A 19,822-nucleotide genomic window follows, 5' to 3' on the forward strand; every position below is an offset into this window, starting at 1 on the left:
ATCCATCAAATGAATGGATTTATACCTTCCAATGAAAAAATATTAAATCACAAAGGGGAATGAAGTACTGATACATTCTACAATGGATGAACCTTGAAAACAGTAGGCTAAGCATAAGAAGTTGATCTCAAGAGACTGTGTTATCCCATTTATATGAAATTTCTAGAGTAGGTAAATCTATACAGATGGAAGTTTGCTTAGTGGTTGCCAGGGGATGGCGAAGGAGAGAATGCGGAATGACTGTTAACAGCTGTGGAGTTTCTTTTTAGAGTGATGAAAATACTCTATAGTTAAAAATATATACACAACCCTGTGGATATACTAAAAAAAAAAAAAAACCCACTAAATTACATACTTTCAAAACACGAATTTATTACCTATGAAATTGATGCAATCACTCATACATTTAAGTGTAGTATCGTACAGCCACTCTAGAAAAGTTTGTTGATTTCTTATAAAATTAAACATCCAATTATGATATGAACCAGCAATTACACTCCCGGGCATTTACCTTAGAGAAATAAAGCCCTATGTTCCCACATAAATTCATACACAAGTGTTGACAGCAGCTTTATTCTAATAGCCAGAAACTAGAAACAGACCAGTCATGTTTCAACAGTAAAATGCTAAGTAAACTGCAGTACATCCATTCAAAGGACTACTACTCAGCAATAAAAATGAACAAACCACCGATATACACAACTTGGATAAGACTCTCTTTTTTTTCCCCCAATTATTTTTATTAGTTGGAGGCTAATTACTTTACAATACTGTAGTGGTTTTTGCCATACATTGACATGAATCAGCCATGGATTTACATGTGTTCCCCATCCTGAACCCCCCTCCCACCTCCCTCCCCATCCCATCCCTCTGGGTCATCCCAGTGCACCAGCCCCAAGCACTTGTCTCATGCGTCCAACCTGGACTGGCGATCTGTTTCACACTTGATAAAAGACTCTTATACTGAGTGGGAAAAAAATAACAAAAATAATGTCCAAAGGTTATAAACTAAATAACTGTTTCCCTGTAACATTTTTGAAATGACAAAAAATTTAGATTAATGATTGTCAGGAGTTAGGGTGGGAGTTACTGGAAGGGAGTGGATGTGATTAGAAAAGGAATATTTGTGCTGGTGCAACTCTTCAGTATCTTGACTGCGGTAGTTGATACATGAACCTACACATGTCATAAAATTGTACAGAACTAAACACACACACAATACATACACAGACACACATCTAGGGAGATTTGAATAAGGCAGTTGGATTGTATTCAGGTCAATATATTGGTGGTGATACTGTACTACAGTTTTGCACGATGTTACCAATGGGGCAAACTGGATAAAGAATAAATGAGATCTCTGCTATTCTTTACAACTGTATGTGCTCTACAATTATCGCAGTTTTAAAGACGGACTGCCTACAGGGTCAGGACTAAGTGGAGAAAAGACCAGGGCAATGATTTCTAGTTTTCATGAGAAATTTTTTCATACTACTTTATCTTATCTATGTATACTTGATTTAAAAGAAAATATTTTTTCTCTACACAACAGATGTATGTGAAGTACCTGTCATATGAAAAGTCTTCAATGAATGTTAGTTCTCCTTTCTTTCCATGTTAAGGATAAGAAAACCTCCAGACCAAGAAATCAGGACTAAGCAGTCTAATTCTAAGCAGAACTACTAGTAAGTCATCCAATGGCACTACCCGGAACCATAAGGTACACCCACCAAGATAACTATGAGAGAATCTCTCACCATCACTGAACAACTTTGAAACTAAGCCCTCTTCCTATTCCGTGTTCAACAAGTTGAGTCAAGCAATCCCAGGGAAACTTAAAGGCAAAACAGCAGAGGATTCACAATAGTATCTAAAAGATACTTTCATTATGGTGTTTTATTAATTGCTTTCATTATCACTAACAGTAATTGAACACATATGCTCAGTGTGAGGCCACCCAAGACGGACAGGTCATGGTGGAGAGGTCTGACAGAATGTAGTCCATTGGAGAAGGGAATGGCAAACCACTTCAGTATTCTTGCCTTGAGAACCCCATGAATAGTATGAAAAGGCAAAAAGATAGGACACTGAGAGATGAACTATGAGGCGGTTGGACAGCATCACCGACTCAATCGACATGGGTTTGGGTGGACTCCGGGAGTTGGTGATGGATAGGGAGGCCTGGCGTGCTGCGGCTCATGGGATCACAAAAAGTCAGACATGACTGAGTGACTGAACTGAACTGAACGCTCAGTATATCATTTCATGCATTCTCATCATTTAACCCTCATACCAACCTTGCAAGGCAGGTATTATCCCCATTTCATAGACAAAGAAGCTACAACTTAGAAATGCTGGGTATATTGTGCTGGTCGGAGAGCTAGCAAGCAACATGTCAGGATTTTCTCCTATGTATGTCTAATTCCCAGAAATAAAGATTCCAGCCACTCCGCATTATCTCACTTTAACAAAACTATCCCTCATAAAGGTACATACCGGCAGCTGGGCTTCTGACTGGGCTGAATACCTGGGAATTTACTGGGACTTCTAAGTCTCAAGCCCAATCACATTGTCATCACTAGCCTCATGAAGTCTCTTCTGCCACTCTGCACTCTTATGGCCAACTACTTCAGTGTGGCCTTTCAAGCGTTAAGACTTCTACCCTTCGACTAGTTCACTTCACCAGTCACCAACTCAGAGGGCTAGCATAAAAAGACCCAAAAAGAGAGCTGCCCTCTTCATATTTTCTTATTACTTGTCCTTAATCAATGCTGGTAAACACTCTTTCCACTCTCTATTCCTCTACTCTTACACACACACACTTACATATACACAAGTTCCACACTCAGGCTTGCCTTTACCTCTCCATGTCTCCATCATAGCTCTGATTGTCTCACCTTCCCCAAGGGTAAAATGAACCACCATGAAACTCAGCAGACCTCTCATCTAGAAGCTCTCCTTCTGCCTGACAGTCCCAGAGGAAAAATGCTCCTGTTAGCTAAAGCTGACTCCTTTCCGAAATACAACAGAAGCCAGGTCCTTACTTTCTCCTTGGCTCCTCCCCTCCTGCTTCAAAGAAGCCATGTTTCTCTTTCTTAAAAAAGGAAAAATTCTCTGAAATGACAGGTACATTGCATTTAATTAATAATTACTATGTCCTTGACATTATACAAGAAGCACCAGAAATAAGGTTTTGTAATGAGGGCCCAAAGAATTAGAGAAGGAGGGTATTATCAGAAAGATCTCTTTTATGATCTTACCAAGATACAGGTTTTCTTTCAGTGGGAAACAGAAATGGGAGACCCAAGATTTAGTCTGAGGGGGCAAAAGGAACTGTGAGAGTGAGGGTAGAACCAGGAATCCTCAGAAGGCAAGCAACTGATAAAGGGTTTGTGGTCATTCGTGGCTATTTAACAAGGAAAGAAGACAAAGCATAAAGGGAATAAGAGTCATAGTACTTGAAAGGACAGTAAGGACGGCTAAGGCAGGAGAGACGAAAGAAGTAAAATACTCTGCAACTGACTGCCCTAATCTCTCCCTGGGCCTTAAGTTTCATGTATCTGTGTATCTTAACATCAGGTTAAGAAGCAACTAACTCTCCTCAAGCTTCCCATTTTTCACAGGTTCAAGTTTTGAATTAACACTGACTCCTCCCTCTTCATCTTTCAAGAGATTTCAGGTGCTTAAATCTCATCTTCCTTTTTTTTAATCTATCTACTCAGTCCTTTCCCAATACTATTTCCAATTTTACCATGTTAGTTCAGGCCCATATCAACTTTCATTTTAAGAGTCCAGAAAGATTCATATATCTTGCTAAAAATTATAAAATTAGTTAGTTGGAGAGCTGAGGCTGGTACCAAAGTCTTCTGACCAGTTTATTTCCCCAATCTGCAATATTTCCAGATCTTCATGACCCAGATAACCACGATGGTGTGATCACTCACCTAGAGCCAGACACCCTGGAATGCGAAGTCAAGTGGGCCTTACGAAGCATCACTACGAACAAAGCTAGTGGAGGTGATGGAATTCCAGCTGAGCTATTTCAAATCCTAAAAGATGATGCTGTGAAAGTGCTTCACTCAATATGCCAGCAAATCTGGAAAACTCAGCAGTGGCCACAGGACTGGAAAAAGGTCACTTTTCATTCCAATCCCAAAGAAAAGCAATGCCAAAGAATGTTCAAACTACTGCACAATTGCAATCGTCTTCCACACTAGCAAAGTAATGCTCAAAATTCTCCAAGCGAGACTTCAACAGTATGTGAACTATGAACTTCCAGATGTTCAAGCTGGATTTAGAAAATGCAAAGGAACCAGAGATAAAATTGCCAACATCTGCTGGATCATCGAAAAAGTTAAGAGAGTTCCAGAAAAACATCTATTTCTGCTTCATTGACTATGACAAAGCCTTTGACTGTTTGAATCACAACAAACTGTAGAAAATTCTTAAAGAGATGGGAATACCAGATCACCTGACCTGCCTCTTAGAAAAATCTGTATGCAGGTCATGAAGCAACAGTTAGAACTGGACATGGAACAACAGACTGGTTCCAAATCGGGAAAGGAATATGTCAAGTTGTATATTGTCACCCTGCTTAACTTACGTGCAGAGTACATCATGAGAAATGCTGGGCTGGATGAAGCATGAGCTGGAATCAAGATTGCCAGGAGAAATATCAATAACCTCAGATATGCAGATGACACCACCCTTATGGCAGAAAGTGAAGAAGAACTAAAGAGCTTCTTGATTAAAGTGAAAGAGGAGAATGAAAAAGTTGGCTTAAAACTCAACATTCAGAAAACGAAGATCAGGGCATCCAGTCCCATCGCTTCATGGCAAACAGATGGGGAACAATGGAAACAGTGACAGACTTTATTTTTGGGGGGTCCAAAATCACTGCAGATGATGACTGTAGCCATGAAATTTAAAAATTCTTGCTCCTTGGAAGAAATGCTATGACCAACCTAGAGAGTATATTAAGAAGCAAAGACATTACTTTATCAACAAAGGCCTGTCTAGTCAAAGCTATGATTTTTCCAGTGGTCATGTATGGATGTGAAAGTTGGACTATAAACAAAGCTGAGCACCGAAGAACTGATGCTTTTGAACTATGGTGTTGGAGAAGATTCTTGATAGTCCCTTGGACAGCAAGAAGATCCAACCAGTCCATCCTAAAGGAAATCAGTCCTGAATATTCACTGGAAGGACTGATGCTGAAGCTGAAACTCCAATACTTTGGCCACCTGATGTGAAGAACCGACTCATTGGAGAAGACCCTGATGCTGGGAAAGATTGAAGGCAGAAGGATAAAGGGATGACAGAGGATGAGATGGTTGAATGGCATCACTGACACGATGGACATGAGTTTGAGCAAGCTCTGGGAGTTGGTGATGGACAGGGAAGCGTGGCGTGTTGCAGTCCATGGGGTCACAAAGAGCTGGACATGACTGAGCGACTGAACTGACTGACTGCAGCCCAAAATAAAACTATTATGCAGTCATAAGAAGTAAAGAAGTAGAAGAAGTAAAATGATGGATAGCCAGCCTGTAGCCAGCCAGGCTCCTATGTCCATGGGATTCTCCAGGCAAGAATACTGGAGAGGGTTGCCATTTCCTTCTCCAGAGGATTTTCCTGACCCAGGGACTGACCCTGCATCTCTTTTGTCTCCCACAATGGTAGAGGGATTCTTTACCACTAGTACTACTGGGAAGCACAGGAATTTACATATTTAATTATACATAATAAAAGTGGTTCCTCTGGGAAAGCATCTCAGAAGCTGGGATGCATGCTACCTGTTACACACAAACACTCCATGCATTAAGTATTTTCTCTGCACCCAACCTAGGGAGAAATGAAAAAAAAAAAAGAGAGAAAAGAAAAAATCCTGGGGCAAAACTATCCTGATAGCCAGTCTCTAAGATAGCATCCTATGATCCCCCACTTGTTGGTGTTCACAACCTCTACAGTTCCCTGTCACACTATCAGTCTGATCTATGTGATTAATAGAAAAGCTGGTATGTCACTTCAGAAATTATGTTATTAAAGACACCAGGGTCTCTTAGAAAGAAAATCAGTTGCCATGTCATGAGCTGCCTTATGGAAGTGGCAAGGAACTGACAAGAAGCATACGGTTGGGCTTAGAAATGGATTCTCTGGCTGTGATGACCCTTGACTCCAATTTGTGGGAGACCCTGCACTAGAACCACACAGCTGAACCATTCCTAATCCCTGACCTTCAGAAACTGTATGAGAAAATAAACATTTGTTAAGCTGCTTTGGTTTTGAGACAAATCTGTTATATGAACAAGTTAATTAATACAACTTTTAAAAAAATGATAAGGTCTTGAAAACGAACAGAATGACTATGGAAAAAAGTGAGTATCAGGTCAAAAACACGACTATTTCTAAATGAAGATGTAGTGTAATTGCCTGGCATTAATCATTTGATTGCCAAGTGGCATCCACTTCAGAAATGCAACCTGAATACAAGTATCCCCGCAGGACTGGCCACAGTGGCACGGTCAGCTCCTGGTCAGCTGGACTGCAAAACAAGGCAAGGCACTAGCCTGCCTCCACACACGAAGGTCCCGATTTCAAAAAACCCTGGTAACCTAGATAAATGACCGTCTCAGTGACCCTACTTCTCCATTCCTGCACCCTAATCCCTGCTATTGCTTTAAATTAGCCAATGAAGAGCAAGCACACGAAAATCTAGACACCTAGACCTCAGATCCTTATAAACGCAGACCCAGGTGTGCCCTCCTCTCTCTGCGTTTCTCTCTGCCTCTGTTACTGTGTAGCCCTTGGGTGTACCATGTACCCTTCAGGATCTGTGAGTAATGAATCTTGTTTCTCAGAGTACCCTGATGGTTTCTGCTGAAGTGCATCCTGAGGTCATAATTAGAATGGTTGGTTCAGCCACAAAACTGGAGGGAGTGGGGTGGGGGAGTGGGGGCTTTGGAACACACCAGAGTAACCCTGGCCAGAGTTCTTCAACTGTTTCCTCAGCCACTCACCTGTGTGTAGAGGGTTCAAGGAGAAAGAAATGAGAAAAGTGTAGAAGAAGCCTTAGAGGAAGCAGTTAGTACCAGATGTCTGTGCATTATCAAAGTAACCAGAATAAACCAAAACCTAACAGCTGGAAAGTCACATTAAACATGACTTCCCAGTCCCATTAGACTAGTGACCTTTCTCCAAAGCGCCTTATAAACAGTTTCCCTTCACAGGGAGAACACCCTAAATTGGAGCCAAAGCTCCCCAGGCTGGACAAGGTAAAAAGGCCCAGGCAGGGACTCTGATGTCAGGTTGTTCTGGGGAAATCGTTCTTTGAGCACCTAATTTACAAAGGAGAGTAGTGTCTATTAGAAAGTCAATCAACCTGTTCCCCACTGTCAAAGTTACCGGAGGCTACTGTAAGGGAAATTAGAATTGGACGTCTCAAGTTCAGGGGAGCCCTTGGGCCTGTTTATTATCAGAGTGTTCCTCTCCTTTTGATTGCCAGATTGTTTAATTGTGACCCATTCAGGGGCCATTGCTCTTCTGATCTTAACATATCTAATATATGCCCCAAAGATCTTTCCTTTGGGACAGATGAAATATTTCCCATTTTTATAAGATTTATAGCACCAAAACACAAAACACACACACAAATTCCAACAAAAATGGTATGAACAGATTCTAGCATCGATGCATACAGATGAATCAATTCCCAAATCAGGTAAATAAATTTAACCTACAAAGCAAATGAGATACAAGAACTAGCTCCCCAATGAACCAGTTCCAACTGAACCGATTCCCAAATCAGATAAAGAAATTTACCCTACTAAACAAACTAATTCCAATTAGGGTGGGCTTGCCCCACAAGAACTAGTTCCCCAGTGAACCGGTCGGGGCAGCATCCAACACTTCCCTGCTCCAACAGGGTACCCCAACCAAATTGGCTTGTCCCATCAAGGAAAAAACATTCCCGAACACCGGAGCGACTTATCCTCCAAAACCGAGTCCATCACTCTTAACACAAAAGAACACATAAAACAAGCTGACGGACTGAACCAGCTACCGAATTGGGTGGACTTACACTACAAACAAAATCGAGTCCGTCAAGTCAACTCTAGAAGTTTATCGGTTCCTTGTCTCAACTGCCAAGAGCTGGGGGCAGCTGGTGCTGCTTCAGGGAATCTTGAAGGAAAGAACCTCAGGACAGTCCTGGCAGCTGCTAGTCTTGCCCCAGTGTTCCCTGACCGGGTCCAGCTAGCCCCAAGCAGCTAGGCTCCTGGCTGGCTCACCAAATTGCTACTGAATCCAAGCTTGCTCTGTTCTCCCAACAACAGGTTGATGAATTCGAGAGAGGAGGTGTTGACGAAAGGAAACCCACTTTATTCAGAAAGCAGCTGAGGAAACGATCGCAGGCAAGCACCTCAAAATAACCATTTTCTCGGGGTCTGGATGCCAGGTTCTTTAATAGATCAGAGACGGGCAGAGGTGAGGAAGGAAAGTAAAAAGGCCATTAATCTTGCACACATCTCCTAGATGTGTTAATTTCTTCTCCCCTGCCATCTACAGGTGGGCAGGGTTCTGAACAAAGGCACTTTAGTTAACAGTCAGGTAGAGGGGCAGGATTCTCTGAGGCAAGGTATTAAGTATGATTCTAATAACAAAAGCAACAAAAAGCAAGTCACAGAAACAATTCCAACATGGAATAAGAACTGACTTCTCTGCAACTGGGGCAGGAGAAGCATCGCAGCAGGGACGAAGGTCTCCCAGACCCCCGACACCGCTGTCATGGTTCGACCAGGCAGAAACCCTGAACACCAGCGAGGCTCGTGCCATACCGTTGCTCCAAGGCAGCGACCCTCGCTCTCCAGGAAGGCGGCCAGACGCAGGCGGCAGCCCAGAGCCGGCCACAAGCGCCCCGCGGGTCCCTCCAACATGCGGAGACCAGGGAGACGGCGCCCACGAGCCCACAGCCTACCTTGGGGCCTCGAGACCGGCCTCCACCGGGCATCTCCGGGCGCTCCCCTCCCCAAGGCTGCACCGCCCTCTGAAGGCACCGGAAGGCCGTGAGTCGCAGAACCAACTCGGCGCGCCCGGCCGCACCGCGTGCTGCGATTGGCGGACGCTCGGGTCGGGGGCGGGGCTTCCTCGGACGCACCGCCCTACCGGCGCTCCGGGAGGTACCGAGCCTTGCGATTGGCAGATGCTCCGCCTGGAGGCGGGACTTCTCCGGACGCACCGCCCCCCAACACCTCCCGGCGCGCCGCCTTGCCCTGCACTTGGGATTAGCTGATGCTTGTGCGGAGGCGTGGTTTTCCTGCTACTCGCGCCCCCTGTCGCTGAGCTGAAGCGTGGCGTCTGGGAACCCGCGCGGGCAACAGCTCCGGGGACGGATTTTCTGCACTGCTGCCCCAACCTGTGGCTGGGCCCGGATCAACGGAGCAGGCGCAGCGTCGCGGTCGGCTCCTGGCCAGGGAGCTGCTGAAAAGGCCGCCAGGGGTTTTCCAAATAAAGCTCGTCTGTTGTTTGCTTTGTCAGGCAAGGCCTGACGTTAATAAAAATGAATGATAACCCCAAGTGGGCTATGAATTCAGCAAGCGGTGCTTAGGGAATGTTGTAGCCGTGGGTAGCCCGAGAGAGGGGTCTTATTGCCTCATCTGCCTAGGGGGGTGGGTGGCAGGGGCTCAGAATCCGGAGCATTTTCAAGTTTAGAGACGCCAGAATCCCCGGGGACCTGCTACAGCACGTGACTGGGGCTCGGACTCAGAAGGTCCGGACTGGGGTCGGAGAACTTGTATTTCTGACAGGTTCTCAGGTGACGTTGCTGCCATCCTGCATCACTTTTTTTTTTTTCCCCCGCATCACTTTGAGAACCGCAGGCAGAGAACCCTTCCTTAGACCCTGCACGTGAGTTTGCTTAAGTGTTCCAAGTGTTCCAGCACTTGGAGGAAGAGATTTCAAAGGAAATATGATGGGAAGGGGGTGTTGGGGCTGAGGAGAGACAAGAATTAGGTTACAAACTCACTAGGCAGGCTGTTGTCTAAATAAAGGTGTCTATTGTAGAAAAAACGACAATAGTGATTTGAAAAGCGTCAGCCTGGGAAGGAGGAAAGGATTCTGATTTGTACCCTCACAACTTGGCAGAAGTGGAGTTTGGTTTTCTGCTCTAAAAGCACTTTCTTGTGCCTCTATAAGAATTCCAATATTTTGCACTTGATCCATTTTCTGTCTTTCCTGCCTAGTTCCTATTCTTTCAACACAATGCATTTGAGTTTCACTCACACAAATGCTTTGTGTAAAGAGGCCCACACTGCAATCTTTGAAAAAGAAAGAAAGAAACATATTAGCTCTAGGTACACATGTCTATTGGTACTTCCTTGGCAGCTCAGCAGAAAAAAATCCTCCTGCAATGCAGGAGAGCCAAGAGACACAGTTTTGATCCCTGGGTTGGGAAGATCACCTGGAGAAGGAAATATTAACCCACTCCAGAATTCATGCCTGGAAAATTCCATGGACAGAGCAACCTGGTAGGCTACAATCCATGAGGTCGCAAACAGCACACATACACAGACACCCAGATATTGCTAACACTATTATTGTCAACACTTAGCATAAGATAAACTGGACTTTAAATGTAGATAGTTTAGGATTTAGAATATTGGTCCTCTGACTGGGACACCACACAAGTGGTTGCCTCAGTTAGGCCGAGTGACACAGCTCAGCCATCTCACTGTCATTCTTGGCTCTCAACTTGATAGTTGCAACCAGACTGCTTCCTGATGCTTGAACTAAAGTCCCATTGCACTAACTTCTGGTCATTGTCACTTGAATGTTTGAGAAACTCTTGAACCTAAATTCTTCTCTTCCCAAAATAGCTTTCTTTTCAGAAATCTCCATCTCAGTGGTGGCACTGACATCCAGCCAGTAGCTCATGCTGAAGCTGTCACCCATACCAGCCTCTGACAGCTAAAGGATTGTTGCCTTGATTCACCTCTATGTTTGCTTCAGAAGCATCTGGTATTTGACAGATGCTTTGCAGCTGTACTTTCAGAAGTATGTAGTGACCAACTGCCCCAAACTGGCTCTGACTTGACCACAGGAATGCACCTCTGCAGATGAGACTTGGAGGTGTCCAGAAGTTACCATTACTCATTACCATGTTAAGATCTCCGTTCAAGGACAGGGGTGGAGACTCATACTCTGCTAGGCACAGTTCATGCTGCGTGCAAGCCCTGGCTGCTCCAGAGCCACCCCCACTCCCAACCTGGCTGCCCTCAGAAATCTCCATTCCCTTCCTGGTTGGTGGTTTAGTCACTAAGTCGTGTCTGACTCTTGCAACCCCATGGACAGTAGCTTGCCAGGCTTCTCTGTCCATGGGATTCTCCAGGCAAGAATACTGGAGTGGGTTGCCGTTTCCTTCTCCAGGGGATCATCCTGACCCAGGAATCGAACCTGGGTCTCCTGCATTGCAGGCAGATTCTTTACCAACTGAGCTATGAGGGAAGCCCTTCCTAGAACCCCACTAACAAGTCTGCCTCCTACCGCTTAAACTTCAGTTCAGTTCAGTCGCTCAGTTGTGTCCGACTCTTTACGACCCCTTGGACTGCAGCACACCAGGCCTCCCTGTCCATCACCAACTCCCAGAGTTTACTCAAACTCATGTCCATTGAGTCAGTGATGCCATCCAACCATCTCATCCTCTGTCATCCCTTTATCCTTCTGCCTTCAATCTTTCCTAGCATCAGAGTCTTTTCAAATAGTCAGTTCTTCACATCAGGTGGCCAAAGTATTGGAGTTTCAGCTTCAGCATCAGTGCTTCCAGTGAATATTCAGGACTTATTTCCTTCAGAATGGACTGGTTGGATCTCCTCGCTGTTCAAGGGACTCTCAAGAGTCTTCTCCAACACCACAGTTCAAAAGCATCAGTTCTTCGGTGCTCAGCCTTCTTTACAGTCCAACTCTCACATTCATACATGACTACTGGAAAAACCATGGCTTTAATTATATGGTTTAAGTTATAACCATATAACTTATGCTGTCTAGGTTTGTCATAGCTTTTCAAGGAGCAAGCATCTTTTAATTTCATGGCTAAAGTCACCATCTGCAGTGATTTTGGATCCTAATAAAATAAAATTCAACTGTTTTGACTTTTCCCCATATGTTTGCCATGGAGTGATGGGATTGGGTATCATGATGTTCATTTTTTGAATGTTGAGTTTCAAGCCAGCTTTTCAGTCTCCTCTTTTCACCTTCATCAAGAGGCTCTTTAATTCCTCTTCACTTTCCGCCGTTAGAGTGGTATCATCTGCATATTTGAGGTGTTGATATTTCTCCTGGCGATCTTATTTCCAGTGTGTGATTCATCCAGTCTAGCATTTTGCATCATGTACTCTGCATAGAAGTTAAATAAGCAGGGTGACAGTATATAGCCTTATCAAAATCCTTTTCCAACTTTGAACCAGTCTGTTGTTCATGTCTGATTCTGCTACTTCTTGACCTGCATACAGGTTTCTGAGGAGACAGGTCAGGTGGTCTGTTATTCCCATTTTTTAAGAATTTTCCACAGTTTGCTGTGATTCACACAAAGACTTTAGCATAGTCAATGAAGCAGAAGTAGATGTTTTTCTGGAATTACCTTGCTTTATCTGTGATCCAGTGGGTGTTAGCAATTTGATCTCTGCTTTCCCTGCCTTTTCTAAACCCAGCTTGAACATCTGGAAGGTCTCAGTTCATATATTGTTGAAGCCTAGTTTGAAGGATTTTGAGCATTACTTTGCTAGCATGTGAAATGAGTGGAACTGTATGGTAATTTGAACATTCTTTGGCATTGCCCTTCTTTGGGGTTGGAATGAAAACTCACCTTTTCCAGTCCTGGGGCCACTGCTGAGTTTTCCAAATTTGCTGGCATATTGAGTGCCACACTTTCACAGCAACATCTTTTAGGATTTGAAATAATTCAGCTGGAATTCCATTACCTCCACCAGTTTTGTTTATGGTAATGCTTCCTAAGGCCCAGTTGACTTTGCATTCTGGGATGTCTGGCTCTAGGTGAGTGACAACACCATTGTGGTTATCCTGGTCATTAAGACTTTTTTGGCATAGTTTTGTGTATTCTTGCTATCTCTTCTTAATCTCTTCTGCTTCTGTTAAGTCCTTATCATTTCTGTTATCATGCCCATCCTTGCATGAAATATTCCCTTGATATCTCTGATTTTCTTGAAGAGATCTCTAGTCTTTTATGTTCTATTGTTTTCCTCTTTTTCTTTTCATTGTTCACTTAGGAAAGCTTTCTTATCTCTCCTTGCCATTTCCTAGATCTCTGCATTCAGTTGGGTGTATCTTTCCATTTCTCCCTTGCATTTTGCTTCTTTTCTTTTCTCAGCTATTTGCAAAGTCTCCTCAGACAACCACTTTGCCTTCTTGCATTTCTTTTTCTTGGGAATGGTTTTGATCACCACCTCCTGTACAGTGTTACAAACCTCCGTCCATAGTTCTATAGGCACTCTGTCTGCCAGGTCTAATATCTTGAATCTATTCATCACCTCCACAGTATAATCATAAGAGGTTGATTTAGGTCATATCTGAATGGTCTAGTGATTTTCCCTACTTTCTTCAATTTAAGCCTGAATGTTGCAATTTCCCTGATACCTCAGTTGGTAAAGAATCTGCCTGCAATGCAGGAGCCCCTGGTTTGATTCCTGGGTCAGGATGATCCACTGCTGGAGGGATAGGCTACCAACTCCAGTATTCTTGGGCTTCCCTTGTGGCTTAGCTGGTAAAGAATCCACCTGCAATGCAGGAGACCTGGGTTTGATCCGTGGGTTGGGAATATCCCCTGGAGATGGGAAAAGCTACCAACTCCAGTATTCTGGCCTGGAGAATTCCATGGACTGTATAGTCCATGGGGTCGCAAAGAGTCAGACATGACTGAGCGACTTTCATTTCATTTGTTGCAATAAGGAGCTCATGATCTGAGCCACAGTCAACTCCAGGTCTTGTTTTTGCTGACTGAATAGAGGTTCTCCATCTTCAACTAGAAAGAATATAATCAATCTGATTTCAGTATTGCCCATCTCATGATGTCCATGTGTAGAGTCATCACTTGTGTTGTTGGACGAGGGCATTCGCTATGACCAGGGTGTTCTCTTGACAAAACTCTGTTAGCCTTTACCCTCCTTCATTTTGGACTCCAAGGCCAAACTTGCCTGTTACTCCAAGTATCTCTTGACTTCCTACTTTTTCATTGCAATCCTCTATGATGAAAAGGACACATTTTTTTGGTGTTAGTTCTAGAAGGTGTTGTAGGTCTCGGAGTGAACTGAGGATGAGCTTGGTTCATTTCCAAGGCAAACCATTCAACATCACAGTAATCCAAGTCTATGCCCCATCCACTAATACCAAAGAAGCTAAAGTTGACCAGTTCTATGAAGACCTGCAAGATCTTCTAGAACCAACCTGCTGGGGATCAGTAACAGAACCTGAGAACTATTGTGAGCACATTTGGCTCTCCTGTCAAAGCCCTGTCTGACCTGTGTTAAGTCTCTCCACCCTCCCTACTCTTACATGGATATATTTCAGGTCCCTGATTTATTTTGCCCAGTCTACTCAGTGGCCTCATAAGCAGTATCCCCTGGTCCACTCTTGCCCTCATCCATGCACATATAAGTACACACAATCCATTCTCCACACAGATACCCAGGGATGTGTGTGCTCTTCACAGGAGCCTTACCTGCAGTTATTGAATGTGCATGGGGCTTCAGAGTCTTTGCATTTGCTTCTGCATTTCCTGAAAGGCTCTGGTCTCTGCCAAGCCAGTTTTTATACAGCTCCTGAAAATTGCTGAAGCTGGGAGATCCACACATGGAGGTTCACTATAATATTCCTTGATATATTTGAAAATAATTTTTTAAAATTTTCAATTGAGATTTAAAAAAACAAGACAAAGTGAACTTGAACCTGTTCTCAGTTTCCTTGAACTCCTAGGAGACTGAACCTCCTGTTCTTCATTTTCACAAACTCTATACTCCTTTGATGATGTTACAATACTCATAACCTAAATAATTATCACCTGGCTCCACCTATGTAAAGCAGTACCATTTCTGTCTTCTTGATCTTTATATCCATAGCACTTCACAGTTTCTTCCACATATAAAGCACTCAAATAAATACTAGATATGAATGAATAAGTGAATTAATAATTAGTAAGTAAACTTGCCTGAGGGTGTAGAGCTAGTAATGTTTAGAATTAGACTCGAGTGTGACACCTAGGTCTATGTTCTCTACATTATGCCATTAATAACACAGTGTAATTATGAGGAATTTACAATTGAACCAACAGACATTAACCCTGATACCCAAACTGCCCTGGACTCTAATCCTTTTCCTGAGCCTTAACTAACCCTGAACATAAACATCGCTGATATTCACCCTCACTCTAATGCTGACCCTAACACATACCTTGGATCTCACCCTGACTCACACTCACCTTAACCCTGAACTGATCACAGTTCTCACTCTTTAGCCAGAGCTTAACACGGACCCTGAATCTGACACTGAAACTTAACCCGACCTTGACCTGTGATCCTGACCCTCCTGAGACAGTAACTGCAGCCATCAGTACGCTGCCTAACACCCAACACTGACCATGATGACCTGGACCCTCAAGTGACCCTACCCTCACTCCAGCACTGACCCACACCTGAACTGGACCCTCATGTCACCCAGCCCTAACCCTGAACCTAACCCTTGGCCTTATTGTAATCCTAATGTTCAGGAGTACATTAAGGCTGTATTTTGTCACCCTGCTTATTTAACTTACATGCAAAGTACATCATGCGAAATGCTGGGCTGGATGAAGCACAAGCTGGAATCAAGATTGCCGGGAGAAATATCAACAACTTCAGATACGCAGATGACACACTTATGGCAGAAAGTGAAGCACTAAAGAGCCTCTTGATGAAAGTAAAAGAAAGTGAAAAAGTTGGCTTAAAACTCAACATTCAGAAAACTAAGATCATGGCATCTGGTCCCATCACTTCATGGCAAATAGATGGGGAAACAATGGAAATAGTGGCAGACTTTATTTTTTTTTGGCTCCAAAATCACTGCATGTGGTAACTGCATCCATGAAATTAAAAGATGCTTGCTCCTTGGAAGGAAAGTTATAACCAACCTAGATAGCATATTAAAAAGAGACATTACTTTGCCCACAGAGTAATGTCTAGTCTAGTCAATGTCTGGTCTGTCTAGTCAAAGCTATGGTTTTTCCAGTAGTCATGTATGGATGTGAGAGTTGGACAATAAAGAAAGCTGAGCACCAAAGAACTGATGCTTTTGAACTGTGGCGTTGGAGAAGATTCTTGAGAGTCCCTTGGAGAGCAAGGAGATCCAACCAGTCCATCCTAAAGGAGATCAGTCCTCAATACTCACTGGAAGGACTGATGCTGAAGCTGAAGCTCCAATACTTTGGCCACCTGATGCGAAGAGCTGACTCATTGGAAAAGACCCTGATGCTGGGAAAGATTGAAGGCAGGAGGAAAAGGGGACGATAAAGGATGAGATGGTTGGATGGCATCACTGACTCAATGGACATGAGTTTGAGTAGGCTCCGGGAGTTGGTGATGCACAGGGAACCCTGGCGTGCTGCAGTCCATGGGGTCACAGAGTCAGACTTGACTGAGCAACTGAACTGAACTGAATGTTCATACATGCTAATCCTTACTCTCGGCTATACCTTGAAGCTAACCTAAGCCTGTATGAGACTTGACCATGAGTCTGACCCTAAATGTTCCTGACCTTGACCTTACGCTGGCTTGAATAGTAGTCCCCAAAACAGGTATCCAAGTTCTAATACCAGTTTCTGTGAATGTAACCTTACTTGGAAATAGGGCCTTTGCAGAATTAAGGACCTTGAGATGAGATATGCTGAATGCCGTTGCATTGTGGGTGGAGCATGTACTAGTTTGTTCAGTGATATATGTTAAAACATGGAAAAGGAGAAAGCACGGGTATGGAGGAAGTGCACATGAAGACAGAGGCAGAGACTGGAGTGATGCCATCATAAGCCCAGGAGCTGCAAGGGGACCAGAAACTGCAAGAGACCAAGGAGGCACCTCCCCTGGAGCATTTGGAGAGAGTATGGCCCTGCCCACACCTAGATTTCAGACTTCTGACATCTGTGACATCTGTGAGAGAATACACTTCTTTTGGTTTAAGCTAACTAGTTTATGTCAATTTGTTACACAGACCTAATATACACCCTCATCCACCATAAGTGAATCTAACATTTACCATGACTGAGCCTTCTCCCTTGTTGCTGTGGTTCAGTTGGTCAGTTGTGTCCTACTCTTTGCCACCCCATGGACTGCAGCATGCCAGGCTTCCCTGTCCTCTTCTATCTCTCGGAGTTTGCTCAAACTCATGTCCACTGAGTCAATGACGCCATCACCCTTATACACACCCCTAACATGAAACTGACCTCAATCCTCATACAGAACTTGACCTTTACCCTGACCCTATGACCTTCACACTCACTTTGGGCTAGATCTTGACCATCTTCCTAACCCTGATAATTACCCTGATACTGAATAGAACCTTCCTCATAACTTTGACATTGACCCTGATCTAGCGCCCATCCTAAACTTAACCTTGACATTAATTCTGCCATTTAATACTGCCATGACCTTGACCCTACTGCCATGATCTTGACCCTAACCATGAAGATCTTGATGACCATATACCTCACAATGAACATCTTGTCACCTCTGACCCTTGTCCTCACCCAGACTCTGAACCTGTCCTGACCATATGAGCTTGAATCTCATCTGCTGCTTGATTCTTCCTGATTGTCCCTGACCTTTACCCTCATAATGACCCTGAAGCTGACCTTGGGCCGCACACTGCAAGTACCCTAAATCCAATTTTGACCTTGACATTCAGTCTGACTCTAAATCGGACTCTGCGCCTAAGTCTTACTCTGACCTTTGAATGGTGTTTGTTGAAACAGTGTGTTTAACAGTGTTAGGCATGTGTTCATCAGTACTAAGATGTTAGAAACGTTGTGTTTACATACGCATGGCATGGCTGCCCCATTATTAAATGGTGTATCATAATTCAGTGTAAAACTGGTGGGTGCGCTACTATGGAAAGAAGTATATGTGTGAAACATACTTTGTTTCCCCCAGCTTTATTGAGATATAGGTATACGAAAAACTGCACATAATGTATTCAATAGGGTGAGTTACTTACTTCCTATTTTACTGTGTGTACTAAACCTCTGTGTTTAAACAACCTAGGTGTATACTATTTTTTGGAATTAAAAATTGTTTTTAGCTATATGTTTGCACATTCATCCTTTTACTGTATCTATACATGTACAAGTTTTATAATTGAAATATGCTGAAACACTATAAGGTACATGTTACTGGTTATGCTTATATACCTATGAAACTGTGTACAGAAGTGTACCTTGCATGTACTACATTGCTGAGTTATATGTTGAAACCTTTTCAAGACAGCTATGTAGGAGAGTGATGTCAGCAAGATGGTAGAATAAGTTTTCTACTGTTATCCTCCCAAAGAGTAAATATTTGGACAATCACCCACTGATAAGAGTACCTCTTTTGGAGTCCTGATTCCAGCAGAAGTTCCATCACTTCTCTGGAGCAAAAAATCTGAGAACAGATGCATTGAAGAGGATAAGAACAGTTAATTACCATTGGATTAATTTACAATCTCCAGTACTTTGTGAATCTTTGGGATTTTTTTTTGTATATAGGACATGTTGTCTGTTAGTCGTCTGATTTTTTTTCTTTTCTTCTTTCCTAATTTGAATTTTTTTCTCATCTGACTGCTCTGACTAGAACATCAGCAGTGTTGAACAGCAGTGGTGAAAGTGGGCATCCTTCTCTTGATCCTGACCTCAGGGGAACGTTTTCTCGCCAATGAGTAGAATGTTACCTGTGGATTTTCATAAATGTCCTTTGTCAGGGAGAGTAACTTCCCTTCTAGTCTCAGTTTGCTGTGTGATTTTTATCGTGAAACTGGTGAAACTGTATTGAATCTGTCAGATACTTTTTTGCATTGAAATGAAACTTTTTTTCCTTTGTGTATTAATGTTGTGCATTGCAACAATGGGCATTAGATGCTGAAGCAACCCTGCAGTGCTGGGATGCTACCATGTGCCAGTGAGTAATCCTTAGTGTTACTGGACTCCATTTCCGAGTGTTTTACCGAGGATTTCTGCATCAGTGTCTGTAAGGGATATTGGTTTACTATTTTCTTATAGAGTCTCTGGCTTTGATATCTGGGTAATGCTAGGTTCCTGGAATCGATTAGGGAGTTTTTCCGTTTCTGACATTTTTGGGAAGCATTTGAGGACTGGTGTTAACTCCTTTTTCAGTGTTTGGTAGAAGTCACCAGTATACTGTCCATTTCTTTTGGCGGGGGTGGGGGGGTTGGGGTTTATTTTTAATTACTAATTAAGTCTCATTGCAGATCTGTTCAGATTTTCTATTTCTTGAGTCAGTTTTGGCAATTTATATTTCTAGGAATTTTTATTTCTGTAAGGTTGATGTCTCCACTTTCATTTCTTTTTTTGAATAAGCAAGTTTATTTGTAAATTTAGTCAACATACATAATTGACCTAAAAACTTCAATAGAAGGATAAATTTTAAAACCACTTGAAAAGCCATCTCTATGAAGTGATTTTCCTAGAACCTATGCCACATGAACACCATTTTAACTGGCAGAGGTTCCATAAGTTGAAGCTGTGTCCCTCCCCCAAAGCAAGTTTACCCTAATAGTTATTATAATACAAACCCCACAAGGA

The 19,822-nt window shown here is 43.2% G+C and overlaps 1 protein-coding gene across 5 annotated transcripts in view; it reads right to left on the minus strand.

Annotated features, from left to right (window-relative positions):
- Positions 1 to 9,085, minus strand: part of SPIDR (scaffold protein involved in DNA repair) — a 265,133-nt gene extending 256,048 nt beyond the window's left edge. For 4 of the 5 annotated variants that reach the window (XM_070477067.1, XM_070477066.1, XM_070477065.1 and 1 more), the window contains exon 1: positions 8,832 to 8,963. In XM_070477067.1, the coding sequence (XP_070333168.1) occupies positions 8,832 to 8,930 (99 nt within the window). In that variant the 5' untranslated portion in view covers positions 8,931 to 8,963. The other variant, XM_070477068.1, reaches the window with a different exon arrangement.
- Between the last annotated feature and the right edge of the window lie 10,737 nt (positions 9,086 to 19,822).

Source organism: Odocoileus virginianus, chromosome 15 (genome assembly GCF_023699985.2).
Source record: "Odocoileus virginianus isolate 20LAN1187 ecotype Illinois chromosome 15, Ovbor_1.2, whole genome shotgun sequence".
Lineage (NCBI taxonomy): Eukaryota > Metazoa > Chordata > Mammalia > Artiodactyla > Cervidae > Odocoileus > Odocoileus virginianus.